The sequence below is a fragment of the Synchiropus splendidus genome, chromosome 14, assembly GCF_027744825.2.
Source record: "Synchiropus splendidus isolate RoL2022-P1 chromosome 14, RoL_Sspl_1.0, whole genome shotgun sequence".
NCBI lineage: Eukaryota > Metazoa > Chordata > Actinopteri > Syngnathiformes > Callionymidae > Synchiropus > Synchiropus splendidus.
In genome coordinates, this window is record NC_071347.1 from 8,907,708 (window position 1) to 8,925,000 (window position 17,293).

Here is a 17,293-nt window from a genome sequence, read left to right on the forward strand (position 1 = left end):
GTCAGGGTTTCACACAGTGTCAGATTGTATTGTATGACACTGTGTCTCCGCAATGAATCTGGAACATCTCATATGGAAATGATGTGTCATGAAGTGCCAACTTTAGAAGACGCCCGTTGCAACCTCACCAGAAATGCTTTGAAAGGCGATGGATTTAAAAGAGAACCATCTCCTGTCTGAAACTGTCAGTTAATGTTCTGTGTGAACACCAGTGAACAGGGCCAGTGTTATCGTAATGTGGCACCTATCGTGGGAGTTAATGCTGCTTCTCCCCTGAGCTTTGGACCTGGGATCAGACTTCACTCCAGGGGCTTTGAGGAAGTGGTACTCTGAACCGTCTTGCTTAGATCTGATGTCTCTGACACTAAGCCTGTCCTATTATCTGCATATCTTCTTAAGTTCCACGCTCAGTTTGAAATCTATATTTACACCAGAAAGTGAGGTATTTAAATAGTTCAAATATAAGTTGGAACTTTCATATCGATTCGTGAAAAGTGAACTAAATTATTTTAATGGTGGCAATGATTCTACACATAACATCATGAAAGGATATGATGTGTTCAAATATGTTTATTAAGGATTAAAATCAACCAGTTTAACAAGGCCAACCGCCTTGAAGGTGGACTCCAAAACTGTGTTTTTTGGACCCGGAATCTTATCCACTATAATGAGATGCATTTGGTGACATGCAATTCAGCAGAGCGCCTCTGTGGAGAATATTCCAGACCATTTCATCTGCCGTAACATGGAGGAATTCACTGAGAGGATTATCTAAATCAACACTGCAGCAGTGGAAGTTTTCGAACACCTGGAGGGAAAAATTCCCAAATGCTTCTTCTCCATACCCGGACGAACGTGAAGATATTTTCCTGGCTAGGTACCGGCCAGGACTTTATAATTGAGTTGAGACTCGGGAAGCACTCATTAAGACGTTGTCAGTCGCCAGAGGAGGCCACGCTCAATGTGTTTAGACACCACGGAGACCGCAAGAATCCCACAGCCTCGCTCTTCTCCAGCTGGAGGGCACAAGTGTTCAGGTGTGGGAGAGGTTCTGTGTGTATCCACTGTGTTCAGGCATGATTGTGTTGTGTGCATGGCTATCATACACTGTCTGCTCGGGACTTGCTGTCAGGGAAATGTCTTCACTATGTAATATAACCTAATGTCAGTTGCAATATTATTGTGTTACCATAACTGCTGAATTAAAGCGGAGCGAATAAACAATGGAGAAGAAGCACAAAGGATCATTTTTTTATCCGTGGAAAAATGTATATATTACGACAAAACATTTAACATACATGGGTCTCTAGCTTCTGGCTTGTGGGCCATTTGCGGCCGACTCGTCACTTTCATTGGAAGCATGTACTCAATCCCAAGTCTCCATGTTGGATACAGGTTACATACAGTAACCCTTGGTCTAAATGTAAGCCTTGGTCAAACCCATAGTGAAGCCTGTTGAGTTACAATATAGTAACCCCGATTCTACAAGGCCTTTCCTCGTGGCTAAATATGGTGCCCCCTGCATTGCCTTGGAGGAATACCCATAGCAAAGCGTGCAGAAAGTAGAATCGACAGTTTCTTATTGGGTGTGGCTCACGGTTTTCTTCATGCTTGCAAGGTTGTTTTCACCCTTGCCTGTCATGCCTATTCCTTAGGTAACCTCTCCTTCTTTGTACAATCTAGGCAGGCCAGGTGACAAAGGTATCAGTCCTGTTGATGCTCTACCTCAATGATGTTTCACATAACGTGTAGTTGTTGGTCGCTTATTCTATCGGCCTTGCAGTGGCATGTCCAAGTTGTGTTGATTTTGAGAGATCACTTTCTAAAGAAAGAATCCATTATTTATATGGCGGCATTCAGGGGCGTGGGCAAGGCCATGAGCAGGAAAGTTAAAGTGCGAGATTGTAATGGAACAATAGGCAATCCAAGAGCCCAAGCGCTGTCCAATGTCCAAACAAAAGGTCAAGCATGGACTGGCCACAGGAGCTTAGAAAAAAAAACGGATATGTGGTGGAGCATGGAGAACTTCAGTAAATTCAACAAACCAGCGCCGTCGTGTCAGAGAAGTTGACTTGGTCAGGAACAAGTTGCACCATGTGGGTGGGAGAAGTGGGCTGGATTACCTGCACTAATGTTCACCTCTGTAACATCTGGAATGATACACGCAAAACATGCCAGAAAAGGGGAAGTAGCCAAACAAAAAAATGTAGAAATGTAGAAAAATAACACTGACTGCTTGAATATGTTGTGCGTTGCTAGTAGGGAAAAAAACAAAAAAAAAAGACTATTTACATTGTAGAATTTGACTGACAGCATCAAAACTATGACTGAACACATATGAAATTATGTGGTAATGAGCCAAAACATGTTTTATATTTTAGGTTCTTCAGAACATCCACCATTTGCTTTGGTTACTGCTTTGTACTCTTAGCATTCTTGCGATGAGCTTCATGATGTTGTCTGATAAAGGTTGAAAACAGGTGACAACATCATGAAGGTCATTAGGAAGGCCAAGGGTTTGCAGCGCTGCCAACAAAGCAAAAGGTGGCTACTTTGAGTTCTCGAAAATATGAAACATATTTAGAGTTATTCAACATTTGTTTTCTTCGCTACATAATTCTATATATTCTGCTTCATGTATTCGATGTCTTCAGTATGTATCTACAATGCCTTAAAAAAAGAAAAAAACACTGAATCAGAAGGTGTGTACTAAAAAAAAAAAAAAGAGTTGGCCTGTACTGTGTACGTGGATGAAGATTCCGAAGCTGCGAGCCCCAGCACACGATGTTGTGCAACCTGAGACCTGGTAACAAAGATGTGGTGGAACTCATATTGGTGTCCATGCCTGATCAATAATGTGAGAATGATTCTGTCAGCTCAGCAGCGGCTGACGTTGTTGCTTCCAGCCTAAACATGTCATTTTAGTAAATAGCCTTTGATTGGTTCTCCGTCGATGTGATGTGATAATTAAAATTGGCCGGAAGGTGTCGGGCCACGGATCGATCACTGTCTACTGCACGTCTTAGACAAGATTGATTTGGGCACTATCTGTGATGAGGACGGGAAGGAGACGCAGTGAGCGCACGCAATGTCACTCAGTCAGAGAAAAATTCAGATGGATTTATTTATGTCATTTAAAAAGAGTGTTTGTAGTTTTAATGATAAAACAGACTTGAGTTTTAGTGTGGCCCTCAACTTCCCAATAAATCCCCTTTTATTTGGTCTAACAGAAAGCACCTCATGAAAATCCTGTTGTTCCTAAAAAGATCAGATAAAGAGGAAATAAACAAGCGTCGTAAAACTATAGGGCGTCATGAGCTTGCTGTGATCACTCGCACCATAAAATGCGTTATAGATTTGCTGCTTATTGTCCATTTGGAAAACCCCGATGCACTTTATGTGTGTATTTTTGTGTTCATGTAAGAGCTGGTTTGAGAGAGCGCTGGTCAGAGGGAGTCATGAATTTCTGCGCCCGTAGCAGAGGTGAATCAACAAGCAGCCGAAGATCTGGCAGCAGTGAAACAGATGGATGAAGCGTATTAAGCGTGCGACAGTGAACAGTCCCAGCGGGAAGGAAACTGCAGCAGATGAATAAACGTTGGCTTTAGCAGACACCACCTCCTGTTACTTATTTACGATACTCCCAATTTCTATTTGGCAAAAACCATGTCGAGTGATGACTATTGCTGCCATGATCATTACGGATGCCGCCATCTCGGAGTCTCTCCAGGGACTGGAATGATCAGAGATGTGACAGTGTAAACAGCCCTTTTGTGCTCAAACCGAAATTGTATTTTTTAATTATTAATTTAAAGCATGTAAAGTATTGTAATTTCCAGACTATACACTTGTGACCTGAACCCTGCGGCTTATTAAACAATAACATATGGATATAGCACCATGCAGCCAAAATATTGATGGTTGTCGCATCAAACCGATGAAGTCAGAGGCGTTTTATTGACCTGAAAGCAATCAAACTGAGCTGTTTTCGCCCGCGACTACACCTTTGCCAACAGTGCTGATCGACTGAAGGACCGGAGACAAGAAGCAGCAGATGAGAACGGCTGTGCTGTCAGAACTTCAGACACGCGGGTTAAAACAGCACTTCAATGCAAATAAAAGATATGAGGAGTTCATGACTCAAGGTCAGAACATTGGCGAGTTTGTCTCATGAGTTAGTCTTGATGCTGGACCTTCTTAGAAAACTGGTTTAGAAGTGATCCTCGTGCATTTTTAAGACGGATTTACCCACGGTTTATAGACCCGTGCAGCTTATGTGTGAAGAAGATCTATTTTCCTTCTTAAATTTAGTTGGGTGCGGCTAATACTCCGGTGACCTCTGCAGTCCGGATTTACTGTACTTTAATTTAAATGATGCAACAGCTAAAACTATCCAAGTGTTACTGCGTTCGCCCTTCATGAAAACATGTGAGAAGAATTTCTGAAAGGGTCCTCCAGACATCATTGTTGGATGCTTATTGGGCTGAGATACAATTAAATCTCACTATTTGTCTACGAAAAAGAAAAAAAATATATATATATTGTTTTAAAGGGGGCAGAAATTGTGAGAACTGATCTTCTTTCTGCTGCTGTTCGATCCCTCAGATCAAGTGGAGATGGAAGAGTTATTTTATATTCAATGTGGGAGTGAAATAAACTTTGACTACACTGACTGCATACTGCTATTAAAAAGAAGAAACCAGACGTTTTCTAATCGGAATATAAACTCAAATAAAAATCTACCATTAAAGTATTTTTAACAATGTTTGTATTTATGTATCATTGCAGAAATATTCAGTTATTCATTTATATTTTTCTAAACCATGACATGGCAATAATAATAATAACTTATAAACCCATGTTGGCTCCCCCTGTTTTCCTCCCAGTGCTGGTCCAAATACTGCGAAAAACTGTGTGACGCATGCACCCAAAGGAAAGTAAAAATGAGAAGCTACACCAGCGATTACTCACTTGTCGAGTGAAGAACTGAAGAAAATGATAGCAGTGTGTTAAAGTAATGTATTCCTCTTGTACTTTAGATGATCTCAAGGAAATAAATAAAAAGTCTCTAGTCTGAATCAGTGCGTGATAGAGAAAAGATGATGGAAAAAGACTGCAGTGATCATCAATCTTTATGTCTCATATAGGCCACAACACATTCCTGATGTTTACCAGTCAGTTTGAGAAAGGATGTCATGCTCACAGAAGTTGCCTTAGGTTCACAGATATCCAGTGTGTTCAACTGAGTAATTTGACTCTGATGTCAACTGTTGTCATGTGTCAGTGTACTTCATGTTGAAATATTAAGTTCATGAAAAAGCTTATGTCTTGCTTTGGTCTATGTTTGGAGAACTCGGACTAAGATGTTTCTTAGTCATTCTGAGTTTCATTCTTTTGCCCTTTCCATTACTTGAAAGAAAAAGATAATCATATTTGCAGCAACTGATTCTGTCTTTCTTTCTCCAGACACTGCCCACCACCACGTACGAGTTGGAGATTGTGGCCAAGGACATGGCCGGAAGTGAGGTGGGCCTAACCGGAACCGCCACGGCGACCATTACAATCACGGACAAGAACGACCATGCCCCTGAGTTCACACACCCACTGGTGAGAGACAAACCGTTTTACACATCCACCCACTTTTCATTCAAATAGCAGCTCTAAAACACTGTTGCAGCGGTGTTTGTTTATCCCTCTCAGGAGGTCAGAGGGCGAGCTGACTTCAAGCCCACGACAAGGACATGTTGGCAATTACAGCTTCCTTGCAATGTTTTCTTCCGGGTAGAATGTTGTTGAAAATAACCGAGGCACAGAACTTCTCAAGGGAACTCGGTATACAGTTGCCCAGTGGTGACTATGAGTCGTGAGTCATCTGTCCTGCAGTGCTGACCCCACTTGTTTAGCGCCTATGCATCTTTTGTAAAGCAATGTTTTCACTGGTTGAAGGAGTGACCTTTAGATTTTTATCAAGGGAATCATGCGCGTCACTGTTTGTGAACGCTTAAGCCTTGAAAGTCCTGCAGTGTGTTTTGATAAATATCCTAAGGTGACACTTGAGTAGTTTTTTTTTTCAATACTAGGCTGAAATACTAAGATTTTATTGGCTTAGATTGTTTTTATTTTTTGCAAGTATTGTGACAGGTTTGTGTGGTCCTGCATTGAAACCTATCGCAGCAGCAATGAGTGCCTCTTTCATTCTACCTATAAAGGTGAAGAAATTCAATCTGCTCTGTATCTGTGGGCGTGGCTCTAACATTGTGCGATTGCTCATTGGAAATCCTTAGAGCTGTCAGGGTTTGCGAATCATCCCACTTGGCCTTGACCAAACCTCTCTAACAGCCCTCCCATGATGCATCGGTGTGTCAGGGGAGCTTACGAGGAGTGCAGCTCAGATGTGTAATGTTCCAGCTCAGAGGGTTCGGCAGGCCACTGCAGCGCGCACCGTGTCTGTGTCTCAGTTAATGTCCTCATCTCTCACAGGGAGAAGATCTATTTAGCCGTGCGGAGAATTGTAGCTTTTAGGTGACAAGTGTTGCTCAAGATGCTCCCATTTTCCTAAAATATTATCCACACACTCCCCCCTCCAGCTCTTGAAGTTGCAGGTTTGTACCAGTCTCAGAAGGGTCGCTCGAACGTCCACCTTGTTCCGACGTTTATTTATAACTCGTTTCATTTTTCAATTGAAGAATTTTGCAGAGCAACACAATTGTCCTTTTCCTCAGAGAATAGCACTCCGACTCAAGAGGATCCAATTACAGGAAACAGGAAACAAGGAAAGCATAAAAAAATGACAAGCAAATTAATTTTCTGAACGAATGAACTGGATTTGTTTGTCTCGCAATTTCCCACAGTGTAATTTCTGGAGATATAATATTCCTTCTTTTGATTTTGACCCATGTAATCGCTGGCTAGTGACTGATGTCTCTTCAGCCCTTAACTGATGCCTCATCGTGTTGATAGTTCAGGCCCAACCTTGAAGATCCACGTGACCGTGCGAGTCAATCCATGTCAGATTTGAAGGCCAAATATTGCTCAGCCGTGCCCCTCTATTTGAAGGATGCAGTTATAAACCACCGACTAGAACCGATCACCTTTGCTATTTCATCATTAAGATTAAGATTTAGCGGATCCATCTGCATTGATTGTGACCAGAGTTGACACCCATCCCAGGGTTTCCGCTACAGGCAAACAATGTTGTTTTAACACGCACCGCAACATCAAAACAAGCGTAAAACAAGTCAAGCATCATGGAGGTGGACATGTGTTTTTCATGGAAAAATCCAGAAAGAAACATCATGATAACTGAGGTCCGTTGCTCGTGGAACTAAAGTCGCCCGTCTGGCCGGTCAAATGAAAAGACGGACGGGGTCAGGACCACAGCAGGTTGGAGAGAGATTTATATTAATAAGAACTGGCATCCCCTCTCTGCTCTGTTGTTTGTCTGTCATATTGCTTCTTGATTCGCTGTTACGCTAGGTATTTATTTATTTATTTTTAGTCAGTGGATCATTGTCCTAGAGGGGGACCCACTTTGTCGGGGTATTTCACCACGCAGTGAAGGCCACCATAGTTGGCAGACCGTGTGCCCTGCCAACTGGGTGTCCTGTATTTAATTTTTCTCTGAGTCAGCAATCCGAATTGTGATTGTATCTCCAGCTATGCTCTGCCAAATAGGACCAGACGTGTCTCCAGTCACTCGCAATGTGTTGGTTGCATGTCTGTTGTCCAAATCTCGCTGAACAAGTTGGCCTTTCTTTGATCAGGAACCACGCTGGCAGCCCTGCAAATATATATATATATGTAGACTCCTCAGAGACGGTATGGAGAGAAGGATGCTCCTGAAACTAAGGAGCATCCTGGACAACATCACCCACCCCCTCCATCCGCTCCTGGTCCAATACAAAAGCACATGGACCAACAGACTGAAACTACCCATCTCGAAGACTGAGTGCCACAGGAGGTCCTTTCTTCCTGTGGCAATAAAACTGTACAATTCATCCCTGAAAAAATTACAATGAAGGATTCTTTGGCACGTTTTTCTGTTCACTCTGTCCTTGAATCTACATTTTCTTGCACATTGTTTCTAAGCTCTTTTGTATAGCTTTTTGCACTTTATAATATTATTTCTTTTTCATTTTATTGTGATATGTTGTGTACAGAGCATGTTACGAACATAATTTCCTGTGGGATTAATAAAGTTTTAGCAATAAAGTGATTAATAAAGTGATAGCAAAGATCAGTTTTAGGTGGCCTCCTGATATCACTTAGTTATTATCATTTCAATCACTAAATCATTATTCTTTCTGGATATTTCAGTTAAGTTCTTGCTCTCCTAACAGGTTTGTTTTATTTTGGAAGGTCACTGGATGCCAGTATTTTGCAGTACTTAACCTAAACAGTGTAAAATGGGCTTTAGGCTTGTTTCCAGAGTCAATAACCGGTAAATATTTGGCCTTTGCCAGTGACTGGAGTTGAGATTTGAATCCTCATCTTACTTAACTAGTACATTTCTTTTCCCTCCAAAGGCAAACTGCCCTGTAAGTTTGTCATATATTTTAGATTTCGGCCACCTGGTCTCTGCCCTTCTCTTTTATTCATGACTCCCTCCTGCCACACTGTAGTCTGACACGACCTTCATTCTATTTCTGGACTTGCATGCTCCCCTCATCTCTGCTTTTGCTCTGCTAATTCCACGTCATGTCAGACTGGGTCCATTTCCCCGTGATCCTCGTAACATGATTGTGATGGACCTTATCACTCCTGTCACTCAACCTCCCTGACAGTCTTCTCCTCCCTCCTGCCCCACTCATTTTTGTGCTCTTCCTCGGTACCTGTCTGTCTCCCAAAACTCCCAAATCCCTCCGCTTGATGATGACCAGAAAAATATGCCTGCCTGCAACCCATCTGTCCTGCTGATAAAGACGTTGGCTGTGATGGGTGTAGCATCAGGCGTGGGGCAACAGGGCCTTGTCAGTTCAGGTCTGTCTTGGGGAATGGCTCAGGGGTTTCACGGATTAGTGCCGGGCTTGCATGATTGCTTCGCCAAATCGCAGATACACAATAAGCTTGCACACAGTGAAGGTGCAGTGGTCCAAATAGTTGGAAACATCTGAACACTTTTTCCTCAAGTGAGCTCACGGACGTGTTAAAATAGATAACAAATGCTTTGTCTCAGGAAGAGCGGTGGGTAGACGGGCCATAAAGAGAACCGTGGTCGGACCGAGTGACATTACTTTTTCCACCCTCTTGCAAGGGTTGAGTCTGGAAGGTTATTACCTTATTCCTTTGTGAAAAGTTACCTCTTCGAGAAACAATTCCAAGTCCACTTTCTTTTTCAAAAGGGTCACACTTTTTCCTGCTATGACATAAGTTGGAAGGAACCGCAAACTGTGATATGAGACGTGTAAATGTTTAAACCTGTGAATAGAACGTGATGGAACAATAAAGCTGAGCATTTTTTTTTATAGATTTTGTCATGGCTACTCAAAGTTGGACCCAAGTGCAAAGTGTACTGGTCGACAGAAGGTTCGGAGATGAGAGTAATTGAAGAATTTAAGAAACAATGACAAGATGATATACAGATGAACAAGTAAGGAGAACAAAGGGGGCGGCGGAACCAGAGCGCGGACCGGGAACTACACGTAAGGGTTGGGGAAGAACCTCAGAATCAGAATCAGAATATTTATTTATTGCATATAATTATTTATATGGTCAGTGACTGACTGAAATTCGGAAACGCACTCGGAGATAAGCTCACGAGGCCCAATAAACGAAAAGCGCTCAGTGGTGGAAAACACACACACACACACACACACACACACACGCACACACACAGGATATAACTATGTCAATGGGAAATGAAAAGATCTGAAGAGAGCTACACGAGGAACACGAAGAAACCATCTGGCAGCACAAGCTGGCGTCGAGGGGTTAATATCCGTTTGTATCCGAAAAGAAAACGCAGGAACAACCCGGGAGTAACCAAAATAAAAGCATGAGGAAATACGGAACAGACAATGACAAAATAGACAAACAAAGTGCTGACATGACATATTTTGGATACACCTTTATTTATTTTTTACTTTTAAGACGAGGAGTGAATAAATTATTTTCTATAAAGCTGCATGATAAATAGCAATGACAAATAAGAAACGAGTAACTATTACCAACAGGTTGATTTCAGCATCATGACTTTGCCTCACTCAGCTAACACAGGTATTCACTTCTTATCCGAATGACTGAAGCTGGGGACTCCCTGGTAAGGTCATCTGTCTGTCACATATAGACAAACAGTGCATAGACAGCACCATCCAAGTAACCTCTTTATGATTTTGGCAACACTCGTACTCCACAAAGGTCCAACATTTCACCAGCTTGATTCAGTCCTCTGGCCTTCCTGCACACGCTGCTGCACTCCCCCACTGCGCTGCCCTTGGAAGATGAATGAATAATGAATACAGTAGTCGTGCTACAGTATCTCACGTGGGTATTAATGTATCTACACTAACTGACAACACTCTCCATTTTCCACCCTTGACTTGACTTGTTTTATCACTTGGTTGATTTGACTCCAAAACACATGATTTCTTTGTTGAATGGCACCTTGATCAAACATCTATCTTTAGTTGAAGCCCATGCAGAAGCCTTTCATATTTAATCATGAAGACACAGGTAAGCTTATTAACTCTCCAGTCACATATACGCCGGGCAGGATTCAGACTGCAGGAAGGAGTGGAAGGAGAGTGGGGGTCGGACTGGTTGTCTGCACAGACAGTGTTCAGTTGTGTAGGAAGATTTAAGCTCCATGCTTGTACTGTCTTTTTTCCACTTGTCGACTCCCCGTTCAGTTCAGTGATAAGCTGCTTTAGGGAGCAGATAAAAAGAAAGACAAGTCACTGGTTTAAAGTATCATAACTCCTTATTAACTTCCTTTTGGATATTTTTATTCCTGCACACTATTGGGCAGGATCTTAGGAGATTCTTTGGAAGTTGCACAACCTGTTCGATTGTCTTTTGGGGACCTGCTGAAGGCATTTGACTCCTGTGGTTGGTGCGCCAGCAAAACAGGCAATTTTGTCCCAAAATGACTGATGTCTCAGTGTGGCTTTCAGGTAATAAGGCCTATTTTCAGTGCAGGCCAGGCTCAGCCAGGGCTGCCCTTAGTCACCAGTTGGGTCATTATTTTTAAGGACAAAGTGCTTTTTCTGGAGGAAGTTGACCCATTGGCTTGATCAAGTGAGAACCAGTAAATGTGAGCGGAATGGTTTGCCTGGGCTGGTGACACTGCTGGAAGTGTGAGACGGTGGTGCTGTCTGAAATGTATTGTTCCATCCCTGGTAGTGAGTGAAAGGGAGAAGCATCTTGGGGTCTTGTTCAATTTCGAGCAAGAAAAAGAGGGAGCTTGTGACCTGAGCTCATGGGCAACGCTCTCAATTCCCCAGCTTCTCTATATCTCTACGGCACGAGAGCAAAAGAAAAAGGTGCTTGCTGCCAAAACCCTCCAAAATCAGTCTGTATTGGAATCTTTGCAGGTTAATGTTGTCATGGAGACCACCTAGCCCAAGGTTGAGCTCAAGACCAGAACAAGCAGAGACCAAGCCCATAAACAAGTCTTTGGCGGTCTGAGACCGAGTAAAGACAAAGACAGAGACCGAACTGAGCACAGACGCATGAGTCGATTAGTCATATAGACACACACGTTTATTTCTCACTGCATATGAAATTAATACATCAAGAATTGAAGTGTTTTCGTCGGCTCAAACAAATTTGTTCTGCGTTGACTTTGGTCTTGGACTTGGTTTTGCCCTTGTCATTTGTCTTGGTCACATTTGAGCGTCCCAGAAGTTTCACAATAAAACAACATGCTTTGGTTTTCCCCCTCGATGTGTAAACATACATTCCTCAAATTATTCCGTTTTCCAGATGAAACTTTGTGCTCTATACATTTGTAAAACAGCATTCACCTGAACAGCACATCATCAGAATCAGAATCAGAATCAGAATCAGAAACAGAATCAGAATCAAATTTATTGCCATGGTCAGTGGGGAGCCCACTGACTAGGCAAGTGCCTTGGAATAAAGTGCAACAAAAAAACAAATAAAATAAAATAAATAGAATAACATAACAACAAGGCTGTTCACGAATTTAACAGTCTGACGGCCGAGGGGAAGAAGCTGTTCCTGTGACGGGAGGTTCTGGTCTGGATGGACCGTAGCCTCCTGCCAGAGGGAAGAGGAACAAACAGTCCATGTCCAGGATGAGAAGGGTCGGCTTTGATCCGACCTGCACGTCTCTGGGTCCTGGAGGCATACAGGTCATGAAGAGGTGGCAGGCTGCAACCGATCACCTTCTCAGCAGAAGGTGCACACTGTGATATATGTTGGTCACATTATTGCCAATGCTTTGGAAGTGTTCTAGTTTCTAGTAGATCAGCACGTCTTGGTAATCGCCAGAGAGATGGTGGAGGTTCAGGGCGAAGAGAGGGTCTTCCTGATCAGACTTCTCAGACGCGACGTAGGATTAGCAAAAAAAACGCGGATGGAATCTTCTGTTTGTCGATCCACTTTGGCTTTCAAGCACTTCTTACTCTAAAGAGATTGAAATAAGTGCTTCCTGCTGACTTCTGATTCCTAAATCGAAGTGCAACTATGTCGACGTGCAAGCTCCGAAATAATTATGATGCTGTTTTACTCTGCATGATGCTGGACACTTGTATGTAAAACAGATGGTCTCCTGGACAGTTGGAGTCAAAGCCTAAACACCCAACCATCTAATACGCATCCTGCAGCCTGTTTCCCGCTGCGATGTTGTGATGGAGCGAAGGCTGCTCAGTGGCGAAATCGCCTCTCCCAGGGAGGTTTAATGTGACAGGCTGCTGGTATGTATGTCAGTGAAATTCTTGGGGGCAGCGGGGACATGTCACAAAGTTGTTTCCCATTAGGACAAATGAACAGCTGCTCAAATATGTGTCTGACTGCCTGCTGGTGCTGCCCCAACTGTCATTTGTATTCATAACACAAGCTGACAGACATCCAGGAATACAATAAGTTGATCTCAATCTGTCTGTGGGAGAATACAGATGTGCGCTTTCTATCTCGGAACCAGGGAGAATCCATATTTAGCGCTTTGTTTGTCTCATTGTTTATTTCAGGAGATGGAACAAACGCTTTTTATTGATAAATTAAAACGATCGCAGTCCGTACAACGATCATTTGATTTACTTCCGTGACCCTCGTGACTGTACGTCAATAGCGACGCCATTGTTTGGACTTATCTCACGGACTAGACCAGAGTTGGAGCTGAAGAACCAGATAAGACGAATGGCAAACAAAGGCAAAATAAGAGTTTATCTAAGCAGGAAGAGGTAATTCCCATTGTGCCGTTAATGAGCCGGGGAACATTAGTGCCGCTCTCTAATCCACTTCAGGCTCGACTACTTTCCCCTTTCACAATCTCAAAGCGTGATCATTTTTACTTGCTAGCTCAGCTGCTATGATCACTGCAGCCATGTTTGTTCACCATCTTCTTTCATTTAGATCAAATCACTTTTCAGTTTCAGAGATGACTGAGGCTTGTCTGACTAAATGGGAGGCTGAAATGTCTTTTGAGTTGGCGCTTAATTCACCCGCTGCTCCCTCCTCACTCTGTTTTTAATGAAACTTTTCTTGTCACGGCGACACGCTATTAATTCAACATTCCCACGGATATTGTGTTTTTACTATGGATCTGTGTTATCTCATTCATCGACTGTGGAACTGAAATATATACACATATATTGGAATGTCTGAGTATGATTTAGTGATATTAAAGCTCCTTTATATTCATTTTTTTTTCACTTTCGTTATTACATAGTTCAATTTAGCATCTGAGCATTAGATTAGATTAGATTAGATTAGGTTACATTAGATTAGATGGCCTTTATTAGTCCCACAGTGGTCCCATTCAACATGTCACAGCAGTCAATGGCAGCAAAGACACTGTCACATAGTATAGACATTAAAGGTACAAAACAAACATAAAAGACATTCCCAAAGCAAAGGCCAAAAAAAAGGAAAATCACTAGCTATCAAACAACACAAGACAAATAAATAAATACCCAGAATATATAAATAAATATAATGACTAAATAAATAAATATAAATATAAGAAAAGGAAAATATATATATATATATATATATATATATATATATATATATATATATATATATATATATATATATATATATATATATATATATATATATATATATATATATATATATATATATATATATATAAATAAATAAATAAATAAAGATAAGTATTTATTTGAGTTGCAGGCATTTTATTATATCAATAATAAATTGTATAAATTAATAATAAACAAACAAATGATCAACAATCAACAATGGACGTCAATCATTTCTGTTGACGCCAAGCCAAAGATGAACTACGTCATGCTTTGTCAAATAACCTTGGTGACATTGCCAAGTTCTACATGTTTCATAAGGTCCGGCCAGAATTAGAAAGCAGTTTTGACGTTCCTAAGATCTGGACAGTCTTTTGAAATATAACAAACAGTAGGGTTTTGTATAACAAAGCCACTCTAAGATGCATTTTATCTTGACAAAGTGGACTCTAAACAAGATGATGTAAGATGTTTTGTATTAAATTATGGCAAGACAAAGCTTTGCTGCGTGAGGGTTTAGGCAAAATGGTATGTCTTACGTAACACAAGTACACATGCCTGTCTGGATTCAAGATTTATGTTGTCACTGCCACATGAGCACACAACACTGAAGTCTCTTTTAAGACAAATAGTAAATGAATAAATAATACATTTGAAGTAATGTAAACATAAATAAATGTGTAAAATGACGTTGGAAAAATAAACAGAGCTGAATAGAAACAAATCTAAAGTGGTGTGAAACAAAAACCGAGAGTGATTTTTGTGTTCAATGTTTGGATGGACCCGGATGGTGGGGGCGTTGAGGAGAGGAGAGGAGAGGGGAGAGAGATTTACTGTTTGTGTAACTGACAAAATAACAAGCAGTCCCTTTTTTTTCACTCTGAGGAGTTAAATATGGTGATTTCAGAGAAGGAATTATACCTCCACTGAAAAAAAGTCCGAGCTATAGAAATGTGCCATCTGTTCTCGTTTCTCCAGCAGCTGTGTGGACCCTCAATCCCCTCGTAAGAATGATGGACGTCATGAAAAAAAAAAAAAGAAGTGTAGCTCTTACAAAAGCTCATTCAGTTTGTCTCCTCGCAGCAGACCTGTTGTGAAACTAGAAAAACATGTTTGTTTTTTTCCCATACATGTGTACAGTAAACAAGTTTAAAAACATTGTGTGAACTTCATCCGTCTGACTTTTTCAGTGTTACTGCAAGTGCAACTGCAAGTAAGTTGACAATCGTACTTACAGTCACACCAGTACAGAAAGTAAAATCAGAATCAGTTTTATTGCCAATGTCAGTCCCACCAACTAGGAAAGTGTATTGGTACAATAATGAACAAAAATGAAATAAAATAAAACAATAGAAGTATCTAATAAGTAAATAATTCACTAACAACAAGGGTTGAGGGGAAAAAGTTAAAAAAAGAAATGAGTAGCTGATCTCCAAAAGTATACAAATGTTATACTACACAAGTGATTCAGTATATTTGCTATCAGACCAGCAAACATGACTGGCACACAACTGGAGCCACAAAAATATTTTATGCAAAATACTTAGTAAAACTGCAAATGAAGAACTTGGATTGTTATGAGAACAGCAACACAAAAACTACAAAGGACAAATAAACATAGTAAAAGTGTTGTCTCTCTCATAGACATATATATATATATATATATATATATATATATATATATATATATATATATATATATATATATATATAGATAGATATTTAAGCAGCGTGCATGAAACCAGATGTGTTGCAAAGCGCCACACCACTGCATGCAACCAACATGGCGAACGGTGAATATAGATAAGTCTCCTTCACAGTGGACAGAACTCTCTGCAGAAGTCATGCAACTTCCTAATACATACAAGAACACTCCAGTGTCAAGTGTTCTGCATTAAATATTGTAGCTTGCTGCCATGGAAAAACCAAGAGAGGAGACAGGAAGTCATATTGGTAATGTTGGCGGTAAAATGTCGATGTCAGAGTCACAATTTATTACTTCTTTGGAAGATTAAAGTGACCCAACTTCAGAGTGGAATAAAACTGTGTCCTAAGAAAGCCAAGTGTAGTTTATAGTGCTGTATTTTATTTGACTTGCCTAACCCCTTAATATAAACCCAATTGTTGAAGTTATAATTCCTGAGTGTTTTGTTCTTTCTTTCACCGTTACTTTTTGAAATGACCCCATAAAAATTGGTCGACATTAAAAGGAATGAAAATGATTTTAACTTGTGGAAGTGTCTTCCCTTTTATTGGTGTCAATGCACATATTTTAGAGGACAAAGACGCTGAAGAAGTTTAAGAATTTCACTTCAGTCTCACGTGGAAAGTGTCTGAAGGCCGACTGAAACCTTGTTTTTATTTTCCTCCAACAACACGCTCCATTTATTTGACAGTGTGAAGACATGCCAGACAGATTACGGAAAAGTCAGAAATAAAAAGAGGATTTAAAGTGAAAAATCAATCCCACAGTTACTCAGCTAGATCCATAATATCTAAAGAAGCTAAGCCATGATTAATGATCTCAGAAACCCCAAGTCAATACATCACACACCTATTTTCTCAACTCGTTTTTCTGTCGTGTTTTCCACTTTCTCCTCCGTGAAGCTTTTCAGATATCTGCTCAGGTTATGTGGAAAATGTATCAGTAGGCTTCTCCACTGCCACCATGCAGAGCCAGAGACTCCCAACATGTCCACCTCTTCAAATTGTCTTATGTCACCATTTCGGTTTCAGCCCTTGTCAAGTAGTTTGTAATTTCCTTTTTACCTCGTTCAGGTCACCCAAGGCTTTCTACTCCCGGTGAAATTGGGGTTTTTTATCAGCAGCAGGACAGGAACCTGCCGGCCACATCACACATAATACAAAGTTTTCTTCAACCGCTTGACTGCTCCGGATGATTAAAACCAGCCGGACGGCTCTGTCACTGTGACAGTAACCTTGGTCTGCTAAAACGACTGTGAATGAGAGAAAAAAATTGAATTTCAATAGCTGCTACAAAGGCAATGACTAGTGTCATGATGTAACCGTTAATCTGAACATAAAGCAACAACTTTTTTTTATATGATGATGTTGATGTTAGTTAGTAGTAGAGTGTATCCAGTCAATTTTCAAACTTTTTTTTT

General features: G+C 40.9%; 1 protein-coding gene across 1 annotated transcript in view; it reads left to right on the plus strand.

Annotated features, from left to right (window-relative positions):
* cdh13 (cadherin 13, H-cadherin (heart)) overlaps positions 1 to 17,293 on the plus strand; it is a 290,131-nt gene that overhangs the window by 208,462 nt on the left and 64,376 nt on the right. Inside the window, exon 9 of the mRNA XM_053884926.1 lies at positions 5,467 to 5,607. Within this exon, the coding sequence (XP_053740901.1) occupies positions 5,467 to 5,607 (141 nt within the window). The remainder of the gene's footprint in view (positions 1 to 5,466; positions 5,608 to 17,293) is intronic.